Source organism: Podarcis liolepis (genome assembly GCF_965112155.1).
Source record: "Podarcis liolepis genome assembly, chromosome: 5".
Taxonomy (NCBI): Eukaryota; Metazoa; Chordata; class Lepidosauria; order Squamata; family Lacertidae; genus Podarcis; species Podarcis liolepis.
This window is the reverse complement of record NC_139556.1, coordinates 38,111,307-38,137,910: the sequence shown is the minus strand read 5'-3', so window position 1 is coordinate 38,137,910 and position 26,604 is coordinate 38,111,307. Positions and strand designations below refer to the sequence as shown.

Genomic DNA, 26,604 nt, shown 5'->3' with positions numbered 1-26,604 from the left:
AGAAATATTGTAAAATTAATGAATGTTAGAAAAATGTTGGAATGAAGTTATATGGCTTTAGTAGAAATGTTATAAGGAATTAAGTATAAATAGATCAATAGAGTATTAAAGGGAAAAATAAGGTTAGAATCTGTTAAGATAATTATAGGATAGAAAGCAGAGGAAGATGGAAAGGAATTGCTGAAACAATCAACAGAAGTGGAATACAAAAAGGGAGGTGTGAGGAGGTCACTGAAATAAGTGAATGAAAGATAAGATATTGAAATTGTTTGATGTCTTTTAATTTGTTTTTGTTTTGTTTTGTTAGTTTAATGTGTTATGTAGTGTTTTTGTACTGCATTGTATTGTTCTTTTTTCTTTCTTTTTTTGGGGGGGTGTGTTTAAATTGTTGGAAAAGTAATAAATATTATTATAAATAAATAAATAAACCAGGCAATAGCTGCCCCCTACAAATCCTGGAGACAGACAGTCATGCCATGTATCCACAGCAGTGACCAGATGACAAAATGACCATTAGAGAAGCACAGAGAGAAGAAGAAAAAACACAGTGCATCTGCTGCAACAGAATCGGACGCCTTCATTTGCCTTACCTGTGAGAAAACATGTCTCTCCTGTATCTTTCTCTACAGCCACAGCAGGTGCTTTAACTCTCCAGCAGTTTGACTTCACTCCTGAAAGTGTGCTCTTAAATTGTCTCCCAAGACAGACGGATGCCAAAAACAAATCCAAATCCAAGTACAAATACAAATTATTAAATGTATATACTGACTATAATATTTGGGCTCTGGAGAGCTACAAGAGGAGCAGAAACCTAAAAATCTCCAATGCCTTAAATAAATTCATGGTCCCCATTAAATGGGCTGTGTTGAGAGGAGTCACTGGCCATACGCTGAAAGGTTGTCAGTACACTCCCCTGTGTTGCGGTGAAATGGGGGCGGGCTCTCTGCGTAAACATACGTCATTCAGAGCCAGCCCAATCGCCAGATAGATTGGTTAACTCTGATGTGCCCCAGATCCCCGCCCAGGGACTGGGAGGGATAAACGCCCAATGCCTAAGCCAAGGTCTTCCCACATCTAAAAGTTTAATAAAGTTGTGGGCAATTTTAATCCCATAATACATGTCATGTGTCATTATTCCCCCGGGTGTCGCCTGGGGTCGGGGGGTCTCCACCTGGGCACACAATGTAATAAAGTGAATAATTATTTTGTTCAACTTGTCAAAAATCAAATTTTGGTATCAACACTTGGTGTGAGACAAAATTCACATTCCGAAATTTGGAAAAGTTAGTTCCAGCTCTGTGTGCCACTGATTTGCCATCACTTCACCAATTAATAAGAGAATTGCACATTCCTGAGAACAACAGTAAGGAGAAAACATAGTACCCAAAATTATGATGCAAACTGCATCTCTTCAATGGGATGTGAGGAAAATCTTGCCTAGTACATGACACCAAAAAAAAACCCCCACTTTATTTTATTTCTATTTTTTATAGTAGAATTTCCCAGACCAGTAACCAATCTCCTGCCACTTCTCATGTCCAAAAGGATTTTCTTTGTTGATGCCAATTGCCAAAAGGGAAGATTTTGACTGGGAAGGCTTCAAACCCCCTCCCAAGATGTTGTGGTGTCAAATGACAACCCACTTCCTGCTTTCAAAACTTTTAAAACCATGTTACAATTGTTCCTCATGTAATTAATGCCATGTCTAGCTAGGTCCACTGTTGTTCCTAATGGTGGAGACACCATAATCTGAAATCTCTTAATGTTGCTTGGCAACTAATAGAAACATTAGAATAAAGGCAAATATGGGGTGAATTGTAGATATTGAATTTCATCCAGAAAACAAATATGTACCCCACAATTTATAAAATAAGATAATCGGCCTGAGGAAAAGTTCACCGTACAAATTCTTGCAGGACTGAATCCAATGATCATATTTGCACTTCACAATTGGACATTCATTCAGATCCTCCAATTGTGGGACTTCATCTATTCCCCCAATACATATTTCTAGAGGATCCTATCATTTTGCAGTGTAACATACAACAACACAGGCATAAGGAATTATTTTAATGATTGCATTTTATTGCTTTTCAGTGTTTTTATGTGGCTGTACATTGCCCTTATATTTTGTGAGAGGCTGGTATAGAAATGCTTTTTAAAGATTACTTAATTTTATTTATAAAAATACAAAATTGCATGAGAATTTCCCCATATTCTTTTCTGGAAGCCCAAACAATGTATATCCAGCTGCTTACTCAGTCTAAAAAAAGTACATGCAAATTTTGTACTCAATAGTAAGTCCTTCTGTGTTCAATGGGACTTACAGGTGAGTACAGGTTAGCAAGCAAAAAGATTCAATGCTACATACACTTACCTAGAAGCAAGCTCCACTGAACTCAAGGGAGCTTACTTCTATGTAGAGACATGCATAGGATTCCACTGTAAATCTCACAGTGTGAAGTGCTTTAATCCTGCAAATTTCATTGGGGCTTAAACATGTATGACATTATATTAAGCATTATTCGTTCATTGAGATTCAACATCTACAGGATTGAGCCTTATGATACTTAATAATCAGTTATATTTTCATTAAGAGTACAATCTGAAAAATGGCAAGATAAAGAATATATCACCATACTCAAATTAAGAAGATCAGTGTTTTGTTTTGAAAAAATAGCCCTTTGCTTACCTGCCGTTGGTACTCAGATGGAGCTGGGACCTTGAATAAATGTTGCAAAAGATCTAGAATGTAACAAACTGCAAGGAAGCAAGAAGTCATTGTAGCAGTGCAGCATTTCATTATACAACAGGTGTGGTGGGATTAAAAATGATGAAATGGAAGCAGCACTTATTCATCAGATCAGATTTAGATCAGAACAATGGGAGCTAACCCTGTGGTGGGGATTCGAATTGCCGACCTTCTGTATCTGTCTCTGTAACAGCCACAGCAGCTGCTTTAACTCTCCAACAGTTGGACTTCACTCCTGAAAGTGCGCTCTTAAATTGTCTCCCAAGACAGACGGATGCCAAAAACAAATCCAAATCCAAGTACAAATACAAATCATTAAAAGTATATACTGACTATAATATTTGAGCTCTGGGGAGCTACAAGAGAAGCAGAATCCTAAAAATCTCCAATGCCTTAAAAAATTCATTGTCCCAAAAGACAAAATGAGGACCGAAAAAGGCCAATCAACTCTCCATGCACAGATGTAACGAAATACTCACATCTAAAGTTCATATAAATAGTTTCCCACGATGTTAATTTGCTTTCATTATTTTTATGTATTCTCATAAAAAAGTCCGGTATAACCAGTTTAATACATAATGCTTGTTTCATCATTCCAGTGCCATGGCTTTAACAACCTGCTATGATAGGATATCTAAATTATTCTTCCATTTCACTAACGTATCCAACCAAGCAACCTCATCTTTGCAAGGAATTCTGCCTTTGAAGAGGCGTTTCTCTTCCCCCTTCCCTTGCATCCCTGGGCCCCCCTGAAATTTGCTCTGGAAAGTAGGGTGGGATCAAGTACAAATTTGGGGGAGCATGGGAGGAACTAAAGGAAGAGGAAACTCCATTGCACAAGGAGAAGTCTTTGTGTGAACAGGACAACTTTGTTGGCTAAATCCTTTAATTCAAAAGTGTTGTTTCTATACAGTGGACAGGGTGCATTGCATTTTATGTATGTATTTATTTATTTAAACAAAAATTCTATTGCTTTATTGTACAGTGGTACCTCGGGTTAAGAACTTAATTCGTTCTGGAGGTCTGTTCTTAACCTGAAACTGTTCTTAACCTGAAGCACCACTTTAGCTAATGGGGCCTCCTGCTGCCGCCGCACCGCTGCTGCACGATTTCTGTTCTCATCCTGAAGCAAAGTTCTTGACCTGAGGTACTACTTCTGGGTTATCAGAGTCTGTAACCTGAAGCGTCTGTAACCTGAAGTGTGTGTAACATGAGGTACCACTGTATATAGAATGTGTGAGTGAACCGCCCTGAGATCTTGTGATGAAGGGGTGGTATATAAATCTAATGAATAATAGTAATAATTTACCAGAAAAAACCCACAAAACTAACATTAAAATGAGCAATAAAAGACAGAGTTAAAAACTGGAAATAAAGAATTCAAAAAAACCATTCTACTCTAAGCTAAAAACATATAGTAGAGAAAGTTGTCTGTGTGGTAAGAATTCACTTCTGAAACACCACAGAACCAAGGAAACTATGTTCAAGTTCAGCATCCAAATTTAGGGACCCAGCATTTATTATAGCTATTTCAGCTGTCCTGTGTTACCATGGCAACCTCGCCTTCAGTGAGGAAAGAGCATCATAAAATCCTCTTCCTGGGTCTCAGATAGCTTCAAGGATTGCTGATTTACACTCTGCTGCAGAGACTGTCTGCAGGCAATGACTGCTCCCCACATTAAATGGGGGGCACCCTTTGTGTGGTCGCACCCAGCCCCTGGGCCCTATGCGGCACCATTAGCACAGGCTTGACTTCACCTTCTTCCAGGTGGGATACCTGGAGGTCTCCGCCTACATCAGTCACTTTACTTGCCCAATCCCACCTGGAGAAGCGTTGCCAAGGTAACCAGGCCAGATAAGGGAGGGACTACCTGCCCACACAATAGAGGGAGGATCTTACATGGGAATCGTCAGTTGTCTCCAGAGCTTCTCCCACCCTACCCACCCTCAGTTAAGACTTCTTTTCCAGGTTAACCTTTTTTCCACAGGTATGCGGGCGCTGCTACGTCAAGGTCGCTGTTGAAGGGCCAGAAAGGAATTCCCCTGCATGACCCACGCCCTCCTCCTCTTTGCGGTGGCGATACCAGGGTTCCCATTAAAGGGGTTGTTTGAGGGGAGGTTTGGCCGTACGCCTAGTGGTTGTCATTGCTCTCCCCTGCAATGGGGGCGGGATCTCTCTGCTTGAACATATGTTCTCCAGAGCCAGCTGGATAACCCTGAGGTTCACCAGATCCCCAGATGTCCTCTCATAATTGAAATTCAGCTTACCTTTCCCTCATCCATCCCACCATTGCATCGAGGCACTAGTCCAGAACCTGATTTGCATCTTCAGAGCCAGATTTTGTGGTGAAACAGAGCTGAGCATCATCAGTATACTGATAACATCTTGCCATCAAAGTCCTAATGTACAGTTGAGGGTTGAGGGCCACGGATAATAATCTAGGACCTAGTAGCAGGCACATCTTATGGTGATGATTTTCTCACACTGTCGGGCAGAAGGTAGTAATTCCACAGCAAAAACACCCTCCCCACAATTCCCCATTGAGGGGGAACCCCACCAAACCCATCTCCCCATCCCACAAGGTCTCACCCTGGCTAAGTGTCACAGGCCTGTCTCTTACAGTGCCTGGCCTACAATTCCATTTCCTGATAGACAGAAGGGTCACCCCTGCCCTGTGCCCCCCCCCCGATGTTCCAACCCATAATGCAGATCCCTCTTGATGTTGGCCCCTCTCTTAGAGCAAAGCCAGGCCCTAGAACAGTGTTTCCCAACCTTTTTTGGCCACGCCCCACCTAACCCTCTCTAAACATATGCCTGCCCCCCCCCAAACATATAATTCTTATTTTTCAAAAAGTAAACTCCTATTCACGTGGAGGAAGCGTAAAAGGCCATTAACTTGGTTTAACTCATTCTCAAATTGCCCCTCTTAAGATCAAATAGCTCCCCTGTGGGGCATGTGCCCCACATTGGGAACCACAGCCCTAGACTCAGGAACCAGCTTTATTCACTCAGACAGCAATCAAAGAATACCATGCACACGAACTACCAATAAACCTTCCAAACCAGCAGGCAGGCAGGCAGGCAGGCTTGAAGGCATGAATGAACCACGCAAGATTCACAGGCAGGTGCAGGAAGAACACATATTCTTGCTAGCAAAACCAGTCCCTCCTGCTTAGTTTTCCTCCAAGCCTGCTCTCCTTATTACCTATCAACAAAATAATGTCTGAATAAAGGAACAAAAAGAAGCACATGCTCCAATGAGGAGGCTTCTAGACTGCTGCTATTCTGTGGATGGGATTGAATTATATACTGGCAAGGTATTAAACATGGCCTGTATTGGGTCTGAACGTGTCAAATTTCTGTAAATAATTTTACTTCAATCATTATTATTTAATAGGTAGTTAACAGCCAATTCAACATTACCTGCTGCTCTGAACTGCAAGGCCCAAGGATGGCCCTTGAGAGTGGTTTGGTGCAGGGATAACCAAAGAAGGATGACAAAAACACCAGAGCGATCAATTCTAATGCTTTATTGTAAGATGGAAGCATAAACTTGTAACACAGCCTGCAGAGCCTCGCTGCCTTTACAGACACAGGGTGAACAGCAGCAGCAAGAGGCCCTCACGACTTGTCCATGAAGTACTAACAGTGCTAATATGTTAAGCATTATTTATACACAAGGCAAGCTACATAAGCTGGAATCAATAGCCTAATTACCATATTTTTTGCTCTATAACACGCACCAGACCATAACACGCACGTAGTTTTTAGAGGAGGAAAACAAGAAAAAAAAGATTCTAAATGAAACAGTGGATGTATGATTTTTGTGGTTCATGCTGTGGCCACAGACATGTGATCTGACAGTGAGTTTGGAGTAGCCTAATGCAAAAATCCTGAGGATCCATGTGGATCCATGCTTTGTAACCACGTTTTTGCACCACTGCGACCCTAGGCAACAGTGGGTGCGTGATTTTTTTGATGCAGGTTGTAGCCATGGACATGCTATGTGATCTGATGGTGAATTTGGGGTGACCCAATGCAAAAATCCTGAGGATCCATGTGGATCTGTGCTTTGTAACCACGTTTTTGCACCATTGCAGCCCCAGACAACAGTGGGTGCGTGATTTTTTTGGTGCAGGCTGTAGCCATGGACATGCTATGTGATCTGATGGTGAATTTGGGGTGACCCAGTGCAAAGATCCTGTGGATCCGTGCTTCGTAACCACGTTTTTGCACCATTGTGGCACCAGGCCACAGTGGGTGCGTGATTTTTTTGGTGCAGGCTGTAGCCATGGACATGCTATGTTATCTGATGGTGAATCTGGGGTGACCCAATGCAAAAATCCTGAGGATCCATGTGGATCCGTGCTTTGTCACCACTTTTTAAATGGGGAGGGAAGGAAAAACACAGAAGGGACAAGGAGCACAAGAGGGGTGTGCGGAGAAGCAGCTGGCTAACAATGCAGGAGAGGGGTTTAACGGGGTGGGGGGGAGGAAAGGAAGGCAAAAGTCCCCCCCCCCACCCAAGCCAGCCCTCTCTCTCTCTCTCCCACCTGCATGTTTTTCGGCTGCCTGCGAGTCCCTAGAGCACGGAGAGGAGGAGGTGGTGGGCTGGAGCCTGCACGCATTGTGACTAGGAAAGAATTAGAAGGAAGGACTCGATCCTTTCCTTAACCCTCTGCTTGCCAGGAGGGCAGGGGATTCCCTGCTCTTTGTTGAGTTTGAGCAAACGCAGCAACAGAAGCGGGTGGGCAGTAAGACCCTGAGGCAGAATGCAGGAAAGCAGCAGCTTCCGCCTTCCCTCCACCCGCCCGCCCACCCGATCTTATTTTTGCCTGATTTTTGCCTATTTTTGTCCCTGCGCTCAGGCAAGTCAGCTCCAGGGACCACACATTCGCTCAATAACACGCACAGACATTTCCCCTTACTTTTTAGGAGAGAAAAACTGCGTGTTATAGAGTGAAATTTATGGTAACTCACCCATGGCTTAGAGGCTCCCTTTCAACTCTCATCTATCTCAGATAAGAGAATGACTGACAGACAGGCAGCCAGCAGGAGAACTCTCCCAACTAGCTGAACCAAAACTAAGTCTTCAAAGCAGATAGGCCTATTAACTCATTCTGGTATCAAATAACAATTAGTCTCAGAGTCATCTTAACTACCAAGATAGCATTTACCAGTCTTGCAGAACAGTCTCACTTTTGGTTCAGCACAGCTGCATTTAAAAAAATAAAAATAAAAAATCCAATATGAAGGTATCAGTAATGTATTCAGTCTTCTATAATTATAAAGAATAACAGAAACGAAAGAGATCATTTATAACTAGCTTTGGCATAAGAATCCTTTGGGGTAGGGAAGGAAATTTGGCGCCCAAATTGGAGAGAATATAGGCTTCCTTTCAGAAGCCTATCCTTTCCTCCCTTCCCCTTCCCCCAGACTATATCCACTATAGATTGAGTTCAGAAGAATTTTTTAAGATGTTGTGGGAAATGTAAAAGTAAAAAAAAGTTGTGCAACATGTCATCATTTTGGGGAACTTTGCAGTTCAGATTGAACTTAAAAATGAAAATTGTGCCTGTAATATAAAGTGTATTGGACCAGCAGTCAATTAAGATTTGAACACTCTCCCACCCAGGTGCTTTGTTCTATTTTTGTATAAAAATCAATAGGAGTACAACAGCACATGACTTGAATTACTCTTTGAAAACCAGTGGAATAAAAAACTGTCTTCCGCCTCCCTAAAAATCCCAAGTTTTTATTGGGTTTCTCTTCATCATATCAATCACTTCTGAATAAAGGCGTTGAGGTGCATCAAGTCCAAAGAGGAAATTAAAGTGGCTCCAGTCAGGAAAGCACTTGTAGTGAATGAGATTAGAAATTCGAGGTATTAATTTTGCATTGTCCTTTGGGCGAGACAACCAGTCTTGCCCCCCAATCCACACGGCAGTTGGCACAGTCATAGCTTCTATTTTATAAAATGGCGGAGTTTTCTGGAAGGGAACATTGTCAGACTTTAATTAGTGAACTGCCCACGGGACACTCGGTATATAAATGCCAAAAGCAAATAAATAAATGAACATGTTTCAAGTACTGTAAACTTGAATAAAAGGAAGAATGAGAAAAATAAGTTTCAAAGAATTTGGAAACATGCAGCAGATTATATATTCAAATACAGAAAAGCACCATAACTATAGGGGAGGGGCAATGGACTTTGGGCAAATCCCCTTGTTTGGTAAAATCTAAAATGAACATTCGAAATTACCAAAGAAATTTAAATTTAAATATTTTTCCTCAGGGGAAAGTTGTAGAGAATATGAAATGAAGCCAAGACAGTTTGACAAGGGGGAAAATCTATATATTTACCTCATCTTTTGCAGTAGTTTTGCTACAGTGTTGACAATTTGATGAATTAAGAGTAAGGGATTCTGACATGTATGTAGCAAGAATGCCATACAGTCAATTCCACATTTCCGTGGGGGTTACATTCTGCGGCACTGCAAAAGCCTGCAAACACCACATTCGCTCTCTCCAAACCTCCTTGCTCAAACTCCAACTCCCCACAGGCTTCAAAGATTGGTGCAAGGGCTCCTGGGATTACTAAACTCTGGTTTTGTGCCATTTTCATGCTCTCTCAGGGCCGTTTTTGCCCCTTTCCATGCCATTTCCGGGTTCATAGCAATGCACACGTGTGCATACATACCTTGAGCACACATAAATGGGGAGTTGCCTGTATATTATGCTTTCTTTTTTAGTAATAAATATTAATTATTATTTATACCCCGCCCATATTGAAAGTTCTCCACATGAAATATAATAAAAGCCAAGCTAATCTGAAGAGAAAAGATTTAAAAAAAGAGAAGGAAGAAAATAAAAAGAAAAGTGAAAGTGAATATAAATCCGTCTATTACAATTGCATCATGCCCATTATTCCACTCACCTGGAAGCTTCCCCTTCTTCCCCTAGCCTGCCACCCTGGAAGATCCTCTCTATCCAGCCTCTCATACAGGGCCCTTCAGATCTCATCTATCACCTTCCTGTGTTTATATCTTCATTAATGCAAAATAGGGAACTTAAATATCAACCAAAACTGGAGGAACTCCCAATTCTCCGTCTGCCAATTATATATATGGCAATTATTCAAAATATTCAAAGCAAACACTCCAGGATAACATCTAGCTATATTATAGAGCTGCTAGGTGTTGTTTTCTCCATCATCCCAGGCATCTCCAATTCACCTTTTTCCACTCAAGAAGTCCAGCCTGTACAGCCAGAAACCTCCAATGCCATTGTACAGGGATGGGGAAAAACTTGTGCCATGCATTTACCAACACTAATGTAACAACAACAAAGCACATTCTTGCCTGATGGTATTTTTCTTCGTTCTTGCGGCCGTAGTCAAAATATTTCAGTTCCCCTGTTTTTGCTGCCTGTAAGGAATAAATTAAAGCAGACATTATATTTATAAAACATTAGGTAGGCTGCGTAAGCAGTCAACAGGCTAATTTGCACGTCTCCAAGAAGGTGGAGTTTTTTAAGATGGGTGACAATTGAATTGAACGGACCAGTTCTAATGGCTGGAACTGATTTTTTTTCCTGATTATACCGAAAGTTGCATTAAGCTTGCCTGGTGCAGTTTTTCAAGCTCTGAGAATGATGCCAGCTCTAAAGTACAGAAGACAATAATTGTCAGGGCAAATCTGAAGACCAGTTGAAAACTTTCAGTTGTTTCAATGTGACCTGAATTGTAGAATAACAGTTTGCCATAAATACAGTGGTACCTCTAGTTATGGACTCGATCCGTTCCGGGGTGCCGTTCACACCCCAAAAAGTCCACAACTAGAGCGCCGCTTCTGCGTGTACACGCACGCGGCACAATAGAGTGCTTCTATGCACGTGCAAGGTGTGCAGAACGCTTCTGCACAGGCGAGCATGGCGAAACCCGGAAATATACACTTCCAGGTTTGCAGTGTTCGTATCCTGAAAAAACGCAACCGGAGACTGACGGAACAAGAGGTACGACTGTATTGGTTTGTGTCTTCAGAACCATGGGTGATCTCCTGCTCACAAAATGCAGCTTCTCTGCCTCTTCTTTCTCATTACATCTTAGGAGCTTCTACATTTAGAATAAAAATCACAACCTCAGCTGATTATTATTTTTTAAAGAAGTACGCATTGCTTTAAAGACGTTACCTGACCCCAGTGTACAATATTTTTTACAGAAGTAAAGTCTGGAAAGTGAGCCTGGTACACATCAACTCGGCTCTGAAAAAAACATTTTAGAAAGGCAAACTGTTAATGTGGCAGATACAATGAAAAAGGGCCAACCAGAGGGAGAAACAAAAATCAGTGCATACGCTAAGAAGAGGCCTTGAAATCTATCCAAGTCAACCCTTATATTTCTCTTTTTAGAAAAACGACAGAATGAAAAAGTACCACAATCAATAGACCTGTAGTCAAGAGATTAAGAATGGGAAGCCACAAGCCAAGGGACCAGAGGTAAAAGAGAAAGAAAATAATTAAAGACACATACCACATTTAAGCTGTTCTTATTGAAGCCACCTATAAGGTAAAGGCTTTGGGCGCAAAGGTTTTGTATTAATTGGTAGCTGCAAATCTTAGCAACGAATGCTCTCAGACTTCTACTTAATAAGCGGAATTCTTTCGTGCCAAATATAACCTGTGAAACATTAAAAGAATTGTGAACTTAAATTTATGTCTTTGTTCTCTTGCACTTATATTTCTCATATCACACTCATGTGCCCAAGTGACAAATCTAAACATAGATCCAATGAATAAAAATACATATACAATTTACCTGGAAGTAAGCCCCATTGATTCTATGGGACATACTTCTGAGTAGACATGGTTAGGATTACATTGTTGGATAGCCCAATACATTTTGGCACCTGAGAGGTGAATCACAAAATTCCCACTGCCACCAGAGAAGAAGGAGCAAGTGAAGTTCTACATCAGGAACAAAGGTGGGAGGAGACCTGCAATAACTCCTGTTCGTCAAGAAGCTACTGTAGAGGTGGGACTTGGGGGCAGGGCTGCCAAGGAGGCAGCAGATCCAGTCTCTAAGGAGTATGCCACAGCTGACATTGCCACTGCAGTGGCGGCAGCAGGTGGTGCGTTCCTTGGAGGCCAGATCTGCTGACCCTGTGGATCCTGCCACCTGAGGCAGCGACCTCACCTTATCTCATGAGTGGGCTGGCCCTGATAATAAGTCACAGCAAAGAAACACAGGGGAGATTCAGGTCACACACAAACATACAAATTGAAAGATTATATTGGGGATTATAGGGCTGTGTGTGTCACGGCTAAAATGGCCGCTGTTTCTTTAATGTGAATAAAGCTGGGTCAGCATGACTCAGCGGCTTGCAGCAGGCTGTATATATATGTGAGAGATGTTGGTTTGGGGTGAGGCTGGTGTTTGGGTTGGTTGGTGCTGGTGTGTTTCAGTCGTGGTATTCAGTCGTGTTTTGCACAAAGACTTTTAATAAAACTCTGCAAGGATATTCCCGTGGACTCTTTTTGTGCCGACAAGGAGACTGAGAAGATAAAGGGAGGTCAGAACCCTTTCCTTTTTTTTTTTTTTTTGCTTTTCTACAAACACTGACAGGTTATGGGCCCAGTGTTTCTGAGCATGTGCAGAGTGCAAAACGACTAACTGCATTTCAGCAAGGAGCTGGTGAGTCCTGGTGGTGTACGGAGACAGTGGCTGTGCGTTGGAGCAGTTGGTGGCAAGCTGTAACTGTCTGCAGTGACGCTGGAGCGGCTAGGATCTGAGGATCAGGAAAGCACTCAGTGTCGGCTACTGGAACAGTTTGAACTGCTAGAGGACCACAGTAGGCGACTCACAGAGCGGCTACACCAGTTGCAGAGCCAGGCGGGACCTGAGGGTCAACAGAGGCAGCAGCTAGAAGCCGGTGAGTGCCAGCCAGGACCATCTAGTTGTGCCTGTTGTGCAGCTGCAAACAGATAGGGGCGGAGAATTTCTGAACAAACAATTTGGGGCATGGTTGCGACGTAAGGGGATCACTCACCGTTTGACTAACCCTTATAGCCCTGCTGAAAATGGTCTGTGTGAAAGACGTGGGGCTGTGATACAGTCAGTAAAGGACTGCCTGTTGGTGGATGCAGGATTGGGCCACAACCATAGGCTGTGGGGCGAGGCTTTTCTGACCGCAAACTTTTTGATTAATAGAACCTGGTCTAGCTCTATAAAAGATATTCCATATCGTGTGTTGTTTGGGAAAGAACCAGAATGGACAATGCTCCATAACTGGGGTTCTTGGGCACATGTAAATATTCCCAAAGCTCAGCGTCAGAAAGGGGGCGCTAGAGCGCAGAAACTGCGGTTTGTGGGATACCAGTCCTATGGCAAAGGGTGGCGTTTCAATTTACGCCCAGGACGTGTGGTTCTGTCACGAAGTGCAGACTTCGCTGACCAGGACAGATGGACTGCGATCCATGCCAACCCTGATTGCCTACTGCCCCTGCAAGTAAGAGAAGAGGCTTCTTCTCAGCCATTGGCAACACAGGAGCAGAATGAGGAGGAGGCACAGATTTCCCCAAAAGATGTGGCAATAGATAATACTTCTCTAGAGGAAGAGGAAGAAGAGCCAGAGATAAGGGGGGAAGAAGAAGTAGTTGTACCTAGGCGCTCCCAGCGTTCAAACAAGGGTGTACCTCCTCAGCGTTTGACCCTAGGAGGAGTGAGACTATGCAATGTGAGTTGTGTGGAACCACAAAGTTATAATGAAGTCTTAGACTTACCCCCTGGGGAACGTGCTTTGTGGGAACAAGCTATGAAAGAAGAAATGGACTCTTTTAAACGTAACAAAGTGTTTGAGGTCATAATGCCGCCACCTGGTGGCAGAGTGGTGTCATGCAAGTGGGTTTACAAAAGGAAAACCCTTGCATCTGGGGAACCACGTTTTCGAGCCAGATTAGTAGCCAGAGGGTTCACTCAGATTAAAGGGGAGAGTTATGATGAAGTGTTTTCTCCCACGGTAAAGAGTGAAACTTTTCGTTTAATGCTTTCCATTGCTGCTGTAAGACAACTAGCAGTGCACCATTTTGATGTTGATGCTGCATATCTGCATGCAAATTTAGACCATGAAGTGTTAATGAGACAACCCCCTGGGTTTGAAGAGGGGAATGGTGCAGTCTGGCGTTTGAAAAAAGCTGTTTATGGTCTCAAACAAAGTGGAAGGTGTTGGAACCAGTGTTTAAATGAAGCCCTTGTAAAACTTGGTTTTAAAAGGAGTGTGGCTGATCCATGTCTGTACACCAAGGGGACAGGCAACAAATATCTAATGCTCTTAGTCTTTGTTGATGATTTGCTTGTGGCAGGGAGTTCCACAGATGAGATCCAGAAGCTCACAAGTCAACTAGAAAAGAGGTTTAAGCTTAAAGCCTTAGGGCCTGTAAGCAATTACTTGGGAGTAGAAGTAAGGCAGGAAGCAGATGGAAGCTTCCTATTGAGTCAGAAAGAGAAAATTATTCATTTGATAGAGCAGTTTGGCATGGAAAACTGCAAGCCAGTTCAGACTCCCATGACACCAGATTTCCCAAAGACACTGTGTGATGATGAATTTGATCAGCCTGAGTTGTATCACTCAAAAATAGGATCACTGTTGTATTTAAGCCAGTGGTCAAGACCAGACATTGCATGTGCTACAAATGTTCTGAGCCAACGTGTATCTAAACCCAGTACTGCCGATTGGTGTGCTTTGAAAAGGCTTATCAGATATCTGAAGGGGACATTAAATGTATGTTTAAAGATATCTAGTACACAAGATGAAAAACTAGAAGTATTTGTTGATGCGGACTGGGGAAGCTGTGTAGCTACTAGAAAATCTACAAGTGGAATGGTTATGATGTTTGCCAATTCCATAATTGGGTGGAGGTCAAAGAAACAAGGATTTGTTGCAACCTCATCCTGTGAGGCAGAATATGGGAGCCTGTCGCTAGCATGCAAGGAAATCATGTGGTTTATACAGATACTAAAAGATCTAGATTGTAAAGTAGATTTGCCTATCCAAGTGTATGAAGATAGCCAATCGTGCATTGCATTAGCGGGCTCGGAAATAATGAAATCCGCATCAAAACATATTGCTATCCGTCATGCGAATGTGAGAGATTGTGTACAGAATGGGGTAATCAAACTAGAGTATTGTCAGTCACAAGATAATATTGCTGATTTGTTTACCAAGCCTTTGCCAGCAGCATGCCATAATGAACTGATGACAAAACTGGGTTTATGTATATAATGTATTGTTGTATTGTTGTAATGTATTGTTTCTGTTGGGGTTTTTCGCATTTAAGAAACAGAAGGGGTGTCACGGCTAAAATGGCCGCTGTTTCTTTAATGTGAATAAAGCTGGGTCAGCATGACTCAGCGGCTTGCAGCAGGCTGTATATATATGTGAGAGATGTTGGTTTGGGGTGAGGCTGGTGTTTGGGTTGGTTGGTGCTGGTGTGTTTCAGTCGTGGTATTCAGTCGTGTTTTGCACAAAGACTTTTAATAAAACTCTGCAAGGATATTCCCGTGGACTCTTTTTGTGCCGACAAGGAGACTGAGAAGATAAAGGGAGGTCAGAACCCTTTCCTTTTTTTTTTTTTTTTTTTTTTTGCTTTTCTACAAACACTGACAGTGTGGACTAGGCCTTGCTCCAGATGCTGACACACATACAGTGACCACACCCCGCTGTCCGTGTGTCTGGTTGGCATGTGAAGTGCCTTTCTGTGTGTATCAATAGGTCCACACACACACGTGGAAGCACCTTAAATAATAACAAATGGGCTTTTGTAGGGGAGAAGAACTACTTGCCCCCAATACATGAAGTGTTTACCTAAGTGGGCAGTTATTAAACCCCGAATAAAGAGAGAAGATAGATTTTATTTCTATCTAAGGAGGCCAAAGGCTCAGGAAAGGTGAGCGATAGCATAGATAGGTATGCAGAACACAAACGAACACAACATGAAATTAAGTTAATACAAAAGCCAATCAGCAGGGGTAAGACATACTCCCAACTTACTGCCATCAGTAATGAGAAGCCATAGCAAGATTGACAGTTTAAATAAAGACCTTAAAAAGTTCAATTTATTTCTGTCGCAAGCTTTGGCTAGGCAAACTTATAATAAAGACTGGCTCTTGCTCGGAATGCCCTAGAGTGCCTCCTGTGGTACTGAGAACCATTTGAAAGAGCATTTGTTGTTATATTATTATATATAATTATATATATTATTATTTATAATAATGCAGCCATATACACTTTATCCTCACATGGCTGTCTACCCTTTCATTTGCAGACCAGGTGTGGCAGGACCTAGCTGCCTCATTCAAGCAAAATATTCAGCAATGAGTTTTTCAGGGCGTGGCAGGGTAAACCAGCTTTCTTCCTGGCTGAAAGACACTGCTGAATGCTCGGTTCCTTAAAGAGACAACACCTGCATTCAGCTCTAGTTGATGCCATTCTACTCTGTTCTAAGACATGAATCCTCATTTCCTACTTATTGTGTGGTATCTTACAGCCAGCTTGAGCTCCAGTAGGTTTTTAAGAGCTCTGCTTGTTTTTTCCTCCACCCTCAACAAATTCCAATCTCCACCCACAAACATTTGTGTTGGGCCTCCAGGGTTTGGACTGGAGTCCTCAGAGAATAACTCCAGGTGTTTCCTGAGACAGGTGCTGGAGATTTGAAACCACATTATGACTAGAGGGGTCCATGCGCAAGGTGCTATCACAACACTGCTTTTAAGAAAAGAACACAGCTACAGGGAGTTGTTGAGCATCCCACCTGTTGGCCAGGGTGGCAAAAAGAGAAAAGAGAAACATGGAAACCATCCCTGGTTGGTTGTTTCAAAAAGAAGTAATGAGACTAGAAGAGGTGATGAGACAGCCTTAGGAGGGACAAAGAGAAGGAGCTGGGCATAAATTCATTGAGATTAGCTTTGGGGAGTCATTCATTCCCACCAATAAATCTGTTTTCCTAGTCATTTCCCTACTAAAAAAGGTCAATACTGTAAACTGGTGAGAGGAGTTGTAGTGGAGAGGTAATCTAGAATGAGCAGTCCCCTGTATGTGGCCCCTATGACAAAGTGTGCGACAGATGTTGGACTAAAAGTCATTGGGATTGCAACATGGGGCAATCACTTTTCCCACCAGTCACCGTCCTGATCTTGTTTGGGTCCCCTGTTCTTACTTGCATGTTAACTACTTTCATGCAATTAACATCATTTTTTAATTTTGCTCACTTTCAAAAAGGGTTATTTAATGGCTTCCTGTTTACCTCTCATAAAAACGTTAGAGAAAGACACTTTATAAACAATTTGCTGTTTTAGCAAATTTACCATTTTTGTATTATTAAGTAAACTATACAAGTAGCTTGTCTAAGAAAACTGCATTCTGCAGATTCACATTGTGGGAAACAACTGAATGAATCCATAAAGAGCAAGAACAATGCAACTGATACCTTTAGAAGAAAATCAGGAAAAAATAATATCTGGATTACTGGGCCTTTGCTGTTCTGAAATGTGTACGCAGGAGCAAAAACAAAGAATAACTTGATTTTTTCAGCCACCTCTGGCATCGTAGAAAAGGCTATGAAACCTGCAAAAAATAATAATTTTTTTACAACGATAATTGGGGAAAGCATAGGAAGAAAAGATAATCATTCAGAAAGGCAAAGGTACAGAAGTCAGTCAGTTTTACTAACTGCCCTGACAAGAAAAAAGTTCTTACTTGGGAATTGGACACATAGTTGTGAGCAAATATGCATACAAACTTGCATCACACAGATATTTGTACCAAGCCATGAAGCATCCCATGTGCTCTCCATTCATACTACAGGGTGTTGCTGGAGATGCACATTAATTATCATTAATTAAGCTCACAAATATTAGCTCTGGGGCTCAGGGTTGAGGTCTTGAACATACTAACAAGCTCATCATCTGAGTGATGGCAAAAAATTGCTAGATTGCAGAAATATCTCTAAGAATTGTATTTAGACTCGGGTATCAACCAGTTTGTGCAACTGGCTCTGTGGGTACCATATCTAAGAGCTGTTAAAAATTGTTGAAAGAAACTTCTGCAATCACATCAATCACATTGAATCAAAACCTTGTAAGGACAATATTGAAGGAAATTTTGTTACAAAAGAAAAAGATAGCTTTTGGCTTGCTGAAGCCAAATAAGGAGGACAGCCCTTCTCCATATTTGAAACTTACCTAAAGTAGCACCTTGAGAATGTCCAATATAATAGATCTGCTTTTGGCCATTTTCCTGCAGAATGTAGTCTATCATGGCTGGAAGGTCATAGAGGCTCATTTCATGAAAGCTGAGGAGCAGAAACACAAAGTTGGGCATGTAATGCTGGTACACAAGATGTCTTGTCGTTGATTAAAGCAGCAGCGTTTCATATACATGAACAGTGTGAGCTGACCATTCATGGATCTCAAGACACAGAAGTCTCTTATGTTTGTAGTCGTAAACCATGTGTATTTATTTCCTGCAGCTGAAATCTAACATAAACTCCAGAAATAGATTGACAGTTGGGGAGCAGCAACACAACTAACTTCCTGGCAGGTGGGTCACTGTTTCCTACTGGGTGGGGCAGATATGAGTGTGGCTCAAACGCAGTGGTGGAGCCAATCTGGCAGTCCTGTAGTTACCTGTGCACCATGTCACCTCCCCCTCTTCCTCCTGGTAAATAGCAGCGAGCCACCTGCCAGGTAGCTCACTTAGCTGCTCAGTCCCGCCCAACAAGCCACTCCTGATAAGCCCTGGTGCTTCATTGCTTGACAGTAATAGACAACTGCATATGCATTTCAAAGTCTCACCCCCAATTTATGAGGATCTACCTGAAATTCCAGAATTCCTGTTGCAAGACTGAAAGGTTCTGGTGCTTTCTCGACCAGGACGTTCCTCTAACATTCCCAAGCCAAACATCGTAACCAGCATCTGCCAAGATGAAGCCCAAACTATTACTGGGTATATTGGAGACCCAGGTGCTGCTTTCCATTATTAATCCAGGAATCACCAAGACAGCAGGTCTGGAACCTGAAACAGATACAAATAATTAACTTTCGTAAGAAAGACTGCAGCACACTAGGATGGCCATGTGGCCTTCTCTGCAGAGGACAGCCCGTTGAGACTGTATAACACCAGTCCTGAAAGACCTATATTGGCTCTCAGTACGTTACCAAGCAAAATTCAAAATGTTGGTGCTGACCTTTAAAGCCCTAAATGGCCTCGGCCCAGTATACCTGAAGGAGCATCTCCACCCCCACTGTCCAGCTCCGAGGGCCTTCTGGCGGTTCCCTCACTGCAAGAAGTGATTACAGGGAACCAGGCAGAGTGCCTTCTCAGTAGTGGCACCCTGTGGAATGCCCTCCCATCAGATGTTAAGGAAATAAACAACTATCTGACTTTTAGAAGACACTTAGGGAAGTTTTTAATGTTTGTTCTTTTATTGTGTTTTTCATATTCTATTGGAAGCCACCCAGAGTGGCCGGAGAAACCCAGCTAGATGGGCAGGATAGAAATAATATATTATTATTATTATTATTATTATTATTATTATTATTATTATTATTACTGGAAGGGCTGGCAGAGGGCTATCCTGTATTTGAAGGCACCCTCTGTTTGTCCAGTCCAAGGCTAGTTTCAAAGAGAGAGCAAGGACTTTGAAGTTTCCCAATCAACAGTTTGCACCCAGACAGCAGACTGAGCAGGCATACAGGTCACCTGATCACAATCTTCTCTACTGTATATTGTATTTATATTTAAATTATAGGAATTATATCTAAATTTGCACCTATACTACATAAAGTAGCACCTATGCTACATAAATTTGCACCTATGCTACATAAAGTAGCATAAAGGGCTCCATAAGTGGACATCCTGCTGCACATCCCAAAAAAATTCTCATTCCTGTATTTTACTATCTAGAGTTGTCTGTGAGATAATGCAGCACGTGGGCTGGAAAGGGACTCTGACCTCTGCTTTGAAGGGCCTGAAGGTGGGAAAGACTCTGGTTTGGTGTTCTTGGAAAGAAACTTCTAAGCAACAGCCCTGCCCATAAGATTTCTACTTAATTGCTACTCAGTGTTGGAGCATGCATGGGGCTTGCTATTACATTTTCATTTCTTCTTTCACATTGGAGACCCACCATGTTTGCCTCCTCTGCCATAAGGAATTCTGTTCATGGTTAAATAATAGCCGTCAGCTGTCAGGATCTTATCATGGACCTCACTTGGATAGTCCCAGCGACGAATGATTCCATCCTAGATAAAGGAGAAACAAAATTTTCCAAAATGAAGTACTGTACTTTCAGAAAGGTTGCCTATGCTTCTTGGTCCATTGTTCTTGTGGGATTTAAACTGGTTAAATTAAAACCAGAATTCAGATTTTAGCTCATTTTCACATATACACACTTTCCACTTTCGGCAGAATAGGGGACAAATATGAAATAGTATAAAAATTCATAGTATAATGCAATAAGGTTATGTAAAGGATTGTCTCCAAAGCAGCCTTGAATGCATCCCACTGTAAACTAGTTCATTTTTTATTGATGCATGTATTGTGTATGCATACAAATTGTCATTTTTCTCAGCAAAATGCACAGCAGTGCTGTCTCCAAGCTTGAAGCGAATTATGCTCCCCCCACCCCAAATTGCTGTGCAGAGCAACAGGAAAAAGCTCCAGATTCAAAAGGCACTGAATTCTGCTTGCAAATGAAGGACTGAACTGTGCTTGCAATGCTTCCTTTGCTGTTTCAAATTTGAGCCTCAGCAACATCAAGCATGGTAAAGGTGGCCAATTCATACTTCACCCAGAATGGCCTGGCTGGCCAGCCACTAAGGCCTGCTAAACCTAATTAGGTTTGTGGACCAGAGATTTCCCCTCACTGTATTTGGAGAAACAGGGGGAGGGGACACCCTCAGTTTGCAGATTCTTGGGGGACAGATGGCAGTTGGAGGACAAAGGTGCCCAGCAGATTAAATTCCATTTGCTCTTTATCTGCACATGAAATTGTTGATTGGTTCAGGCAGCAAGATGCCCTGAGCTATACCCACATCAAGCATTTATTTTTGTATACAGCACCAAGAAAAGTAGTCATTCAAGATACATGCACCTTTCAAACACTTGTGTATTATCTGGTTGAACATTTGCACCCAATACTAAGTACTCTAAGGTGGCAAAATCCTATATGTGGGGAGGATGAAAACTGTAAATAGTGACAAGCAATATCATGCTCCTTTCACATCCAGAGATGTACTTACAGTATTCAAAAATTGCTCTGGATTTGGCTTGTTTAACTCTTGGAATTCTCCTGAAGACACAATTCCTTCAGTCATGTACACCAATACCATCATCAGCCACATTTTGATTCTCTGTAAAAAGTAAATAAATAAATGGATCACCCATAAATGGACAACCAACTGGATGCTCTTTCATTTGAAAATCATCAACACAATAGGAATGGGCGCCTGAAGCTGTTCATGATATTAAACTGAATGGAGGTCTGTGCCTATTAAAATGTGGACCAAACTGAATTGCTCCCCCCATCCCACCATGCAGCAGCTTCACTAAAAATAGTATATCAGCCAACTGCCTTTAGTAATCTTTTATCAGGAAGGGCCTTCCTTGAGGAAGGGCATAGCTCAGTGGTAGACCATCTGCTTTGCATGCAGAAGATACAATCCCTGGCACCTCCAGGTAGGGTTCTTAAGATTACCTGTCTGAAAACCTGGAGAGTCACAGCCAGTCCGAGTAAACAAAACTGAGCTAGACTGACCCTGAGTAGTATATAACACAGCATCCCATGCTTCAGGTCTACCTCCCAACATTCTCCACCATCATGCCCCATCTCCATAACAGCAGATAATCTCCCAACTACTCTTCCACATCTTACCTGGTGATAACTCTCCTATCCCTGTTTCAGCAGAGGACAGGTACATTTGCAAATTAGGACCTGGTTTACACAAAAGGCAGGCAGGGACGCTTCTAAAGGATAGGGCCCTTGCCCTTACTTCACCCCAAAGCAAAGACTTCATTGGCGTTTTCCCTTCATAGTTGACTTGCCAGTAGCAACCCACTGCTAGCAAAGAACCTCAGGATATGGCATCACCTGGAAGTAGTTTCCAAACAAATTCTGATCCGTATGTCAACCACAAATGTGAGGCTTCTCCTCACAATTCTTCCAGCAGCCCATAGGTTCCTCTTCCTTGTCACAGTGCTGCTAGAGAGCTGGGGGAACAAATCTGCCAAAAGTTCCCTGCCCAGCCCCCAGCTGGTCCTGATAGTCCCTTGGCTGCTGCATCCTTAGAGGGCATTCCTTTGTTGGTATTCATAATAGCATAATCCAAGATCTTGGTGATTAAATAATAGAAGCAAAATCTCCAGACAAGTTTTCAGTTGCGGCTGAGTTAGCTCAGTGTTGGAGCGTCTTCATTCATTGCAGGCAGAAGCTTCCATGCTCAATTCCCGACAACTCTAGTCAGGCCCAGGACAGTTCTCTAGATGAAACCCTGGTGAAGCACTGCTAGTTATTGCAGACAGTACTGAGTTAAACGGACCCGTGGTCTAACTCAATATAAGGCAGTTGCCAAGGTAACTAAAAAGAGGTGGTGCTAGTTTTTGGTTTTAGCCAGCATGTTTTGGCCGGCCGGCCAAGGATTAATTGACAACAGTGGTGTAGCGTGGGGGGTGCAGGGGGGGCCGGCCGCACCGGGCACAACATCTGGGGGTTAGGGTTAGGGGGCGCAAATCCACGGGTTAGGGGGCGCAAATTACTTGCCTTGCCCCGGGTGCTGACAACCCACGCTACGCTACTGATTGACAACACAGAAATATTGTTAGTGACTGGTTCCTCTGGTCGGATATGTAAAACTCCTTCTGTCAGCATGGTGGTATACTGTTCTTTGTCAGCATTTGAAGCCTTTGGCAAAACGCCAATCCTATTTCAGACATCCAATCAACCCAAACTTCTAGAAAACCTGTAAACTCTGGGGTGCATGCTATTTGCTACTTCACACACTGTTATGCTTCCTGTGATTGATTTCCAAGCCTTGAGATTCCCACAGTGCATGCTGCAGTAACATCCACAAGAAGCCAAAATCTTCTAGGCTCTATTTGAATGCAGAAAACGTGTTTTCTACCCATGTTCCAGAATCTCAAAACCATTGCTGTATCCAGACCAGCTCCTTCTTAAAATCTTGAAAGGTAATATTGCTATGGCTTCATTCAGAACATGCATCCCTCCTGTACTGATGATAAGCTGAGCCCAAATTTTCATAAAGCTGAGGTGCAGCTTTTAATGTCTTCTACAGTGGTACCTCAGGTTACAAACACTTCAGGTTACATACGCTTCAGGTTAAAGACTCTGCTAACCCAGAAATAATACCTCGGGTTAAGAACTTTGCTTCAGGATGAGAACAGCACGGCAGCAGCGGGAGGCCCCATTAGCTAAAGTGGTGCTTCAGGTTAAGAATGGACATCCGGAACGAATTAAGTACGTAACCAGAGGTACCACTGTACTTCCATTATGGCTCCCTGCTGCCACCACTGTTCCCTTCTGCTGCTGTCCTAAACTTACGTGCTGCTGATAACTGTAGTCACTTTCATACAAACTCTCTCTCTCATTATTCAACATTATATAACAACAGATTTTCTAATAGATTATGGAATAGATCCAGCAACCCCATTATCCAACTTTAATTTTTAACCTCCTGCACCCTTTATTTCCATCAAAAGCATTCGAAATACACACCATATGTGCTGAAATTCACTCCTTCCACACTTTTTCGTACAAAGTGGCTATGACCCTGGACGCCGGCAGTTGTCTGTAGTTAAAACAAAAAAAAACAACCTTCTCATCCAGCCGCTTGTGGTATTTTTGCAAGTCAGGAAAGTGACAGAACACTTCCACTCCAGAACTTTGCCAGAGGTAGCTGTAGTGAATATCACAAGTCTACATTCACTTACCAAGTTCTGCAGGATCTGCTCGACACCTGAATGTGCAGGTTCTAATGTTGCTCAGGTGTTAAAGCAAAAGGATATTAAGGAATGCATGATCATAGACTATTACACTTTCAGAACGTACAATTATGCTGTGTACATCCCACCCATAAAGTACCTTGATGTATCTTTTCATTAACTGCTCATTCATTTTAGCTACCTTACCCCCAAAGCCCAATATGATAGAATTTGCATACACATAATGTCTCAGCTATATTCCTTCTTTCACAATAAAGAAGTGGCAATTTCATTCTTTGAAAAACAACATGGTGGTTCATTCTTGGATAGGAATGGGGAACCTGTGGCCCTTTGGATGTTGTTAAACTATAAGTACCATTATCTCTGAACTTGCTGATGGAATCCAACAATTACAGTTGTAATCTAGAAGAAGTTCAGGTTTAGAAACCCGACATTCCTGGTTCTATAGCCTCTGGATCAACTGGTATGCCTTTTGAATTCTCATGTCAGAACAGTGGGGTTGCTGAATTTATCCCATTATGTATTAAGAGGCTTAACTAGTAGAGGATCAATTGTATATAAGCATAACCAGGAAACTGGAGGTGTGAGAGTTCTGTCACACTGAAAACAATGTGGCTTAAATTGGTCACATCTAACTTGATCTCAGTGAATCTGCTCAAATCATGACTAACAGTACAATCCTAGCATCACCTTAGAAGTAATTTCTATTTAATGGAATGTGATAAGTGGGATTAGCAATGTAGGCTAAAGCTGGCTCCAACCCATGTTATTATCCCCATTGATAATTTTTGTATAATTAGTGGATAAAAGCTACTAGATAGGATGGTGCTGTTATTTGTCCATGTCTCAAATAAAGAACCATTGGAAGGTTGAGGATGCATGCAGTACATAACTTTGTCTGGAATAATGCACTAGCTGAGGAGCTGAGCAAGCACTGAGATGGCCAGACTATGAGGATTATTTTGTGGGTCAGCAGCAATGGCTTTATTCCATGCGTAAAGAGACCAAAGGACACTATAACACTTTTTTCATGGAACTCTATGGCATGACCTGTTTGGGTGAAGAAGAAGAAAGCTTTATAGAGACATTATTTTTTACCAACTCATCAATGTGAAACACTGTTGTTGTTGGGTTTGTTTGTTTGTTTGTTTGTTTGTTTGTTTTAAAGAAACTTTGGTTTTGTGTTAATCAATTCATTGAAAAGAAATAGAACCATCCAATTCTAATTAACAACATTTAAAGAGACCACATAAGTGTTTTCTTGAGATGATGTGCAGTGCAATTCTATACATGGTTACTCTCAGAACATGTTTATAGGCTTGCAGACCTATTAAGGAGAGTATACTTGGGAAACATACTAAACAAATTGCAGGCTGTGACTCCTCCTTATGTGTGATGCATTCATTGATAGTTCATTCAGGCTTTGTTATTTATATTACTTTTTTATCGTTCTGCAGTTTGAAGAGTCAGGTTCCGTAGCCTGTTTATAGCAAAACTGTGCAATCCAATACTGATTTGAGAAGAATTATGATTTGACAAATTTGGAATTGGGCAGCTTATGAGTTGTGTCAGATTTGTGCAGTTTGCTGTAGCAGATTATTGGTTTTGGAGCTAACTTAACTGTTTTGTGGGGACTTTAGGGATTGTGCAATTTTCCATACAGTGCGGTACACTCTGATGTGGTTTAAAATTGGAAGCTTTAACTTGGATTTGTTTCAAATGGGGCTGTACAATCTTCCATATAGTTGGTGTAATTTCATTTATATGGAGCTAGGACTGTGCAACTTTTATTCAATTCGAATTTCCATCACTTTGCTCCCAATCACTTCAAAGAAGTGATGAAACTTAAAAGTTCTCACTGATAGACTGGAGAAAACTTTGTGCAGGTGTATTGTTCCCTTCAAATAAAACGGATTGATTTCCTTTTATTTATATTTAATCTTCCATTCCTTCGATCCTGCATACTGCTGCTATATAAGATTAAACGAATAACTACAACTCAGCAGCTTACATGACAACACCATATTCTAAACAGACACATGGCTTCTCTTTGCAGAGAAACCTGTTTCTTGGGCCAGGAGTTCCTCTTGCTAAATGATGTCATTTTGCACCGAGAGCTGCAGGGCGACCTCGTGCCTTGTAATTAAACAGAATATCAGCATATTGGATTATTGTGGGTGTGGCAGAATGGGGAAACTCAAGAAAGCCTTCTTGCCCCTTGCCTTGCGCAACTGCTGCACAACAGTGCTGTAGGGTTGGCCAATTGCTTCTTAATAATCTGATAAGTCACTTCTTACCTTCCATCTCAACCCACAGCCAGGACGAAATCTGGGGGTGCTTATTACAACCTCTAAGATCCTGGGATAACATTCCCTGCATTTCCAAGCCAGATCCCTTGCAGTCTACTCAGAGAGTAAAGCCAGCCCACAGTTCTCTGAATTCTTAGAGCTCATTGGAGCCTGCTAGTCTTTAACAACCCTGATCCTAAGCTCCTGTAGTATCAACCCAAGTGATCTAAGCCTGTGGGAGATTACACAATCTTTGAGTTTGGCAAGCATATACACTCTAGCCCTCCAAATTATATGAATGAATGAATGAATGAATGAATGAATGAATGAATGAAACTTTATTTGTGTCAGCCATCAGCCATAGCAACAAAAGAACATTGCAATATACACAGAACAAAATAAAAAGTTGATTATAAAAACACAGTTTAGGGTCCTGAGTCAGCAGTCAGATAGTGGATCTTATTCTGATTGCCCCGGCTAAAAAGCAAGCTTTGCTGTCATCTGCTCCTCTTGTTCTGCCAGGAGAAAGGACACTGTGGCAGTGATTGAGCAACC

At 42.0% G+C, this 26,604-nt stretch overlaps 1 protein-coding gene across 1 annotated transcript in view; it reads right to left on the bottom strand.

The window, feature by feature from the left end:
* Nucleotides 1-23,769, bottom strand: part of LOC310707868 (putative lysosomal acid lipase/cholesteryl ester hydrolase) — a 34,030-nt gene extending 10,261 nt beyond the window's left edge. The window contains exons 1-11 of the mRNA XM_083505323.1: nucleotides 23,750-23,769; nucleotides 23,535-23,607; nucleotides 21,046-21,156; nucleotides 19,932-20,046; nucleotides 18,622-18,820; nucleotides 17,989-18,098; nucleotides 17,235-17,371; nucleotides 11,284-11,430; nucleotides 10,944-11,015; nucleotides 10,115-10,180; nucleotides 2,693-2,745 (exon numbers count right to left, since the gene is read on the bottom strand). Coding sequence (XP_083361449.1) covers nucleotides 2,693-2,745; nucleotides 10,115-10,180; nucleotides 10,944-11,015; nucleotides 11,284-11,430; nucleotides 17,235-17,371; nucleotides 17,989-18,098; nucleotides 18,622-18,820; nucleotides 19,932-20,046; nucleotides 21,046-21,156; nucleotides 23,535-23,537 — 1,013 coding nt within the window. The 5' untranslated portion in view covers nucleotides 23,538-23,607; nucleotides 23,750-23,769. The remainder of the gene's footprint in view (nucleotides 1-2,692; nucleotides 2,746-10,114; nucleotides 10,181-10,943; nucleotides 11,016-11,283; nucleotides 11,431-17,234; nucleotides 17,372-17,988; nucleotides 18,099-18,621; nucleotides 18,821-19,931; nucleotides 20,047-21,045; nucleotides 21,157-23,534; nucleotides 23,608-23,749) is intronic.
* Nucleotides 23,770-26,604: the final 2,835 nt, after the last annotated feature.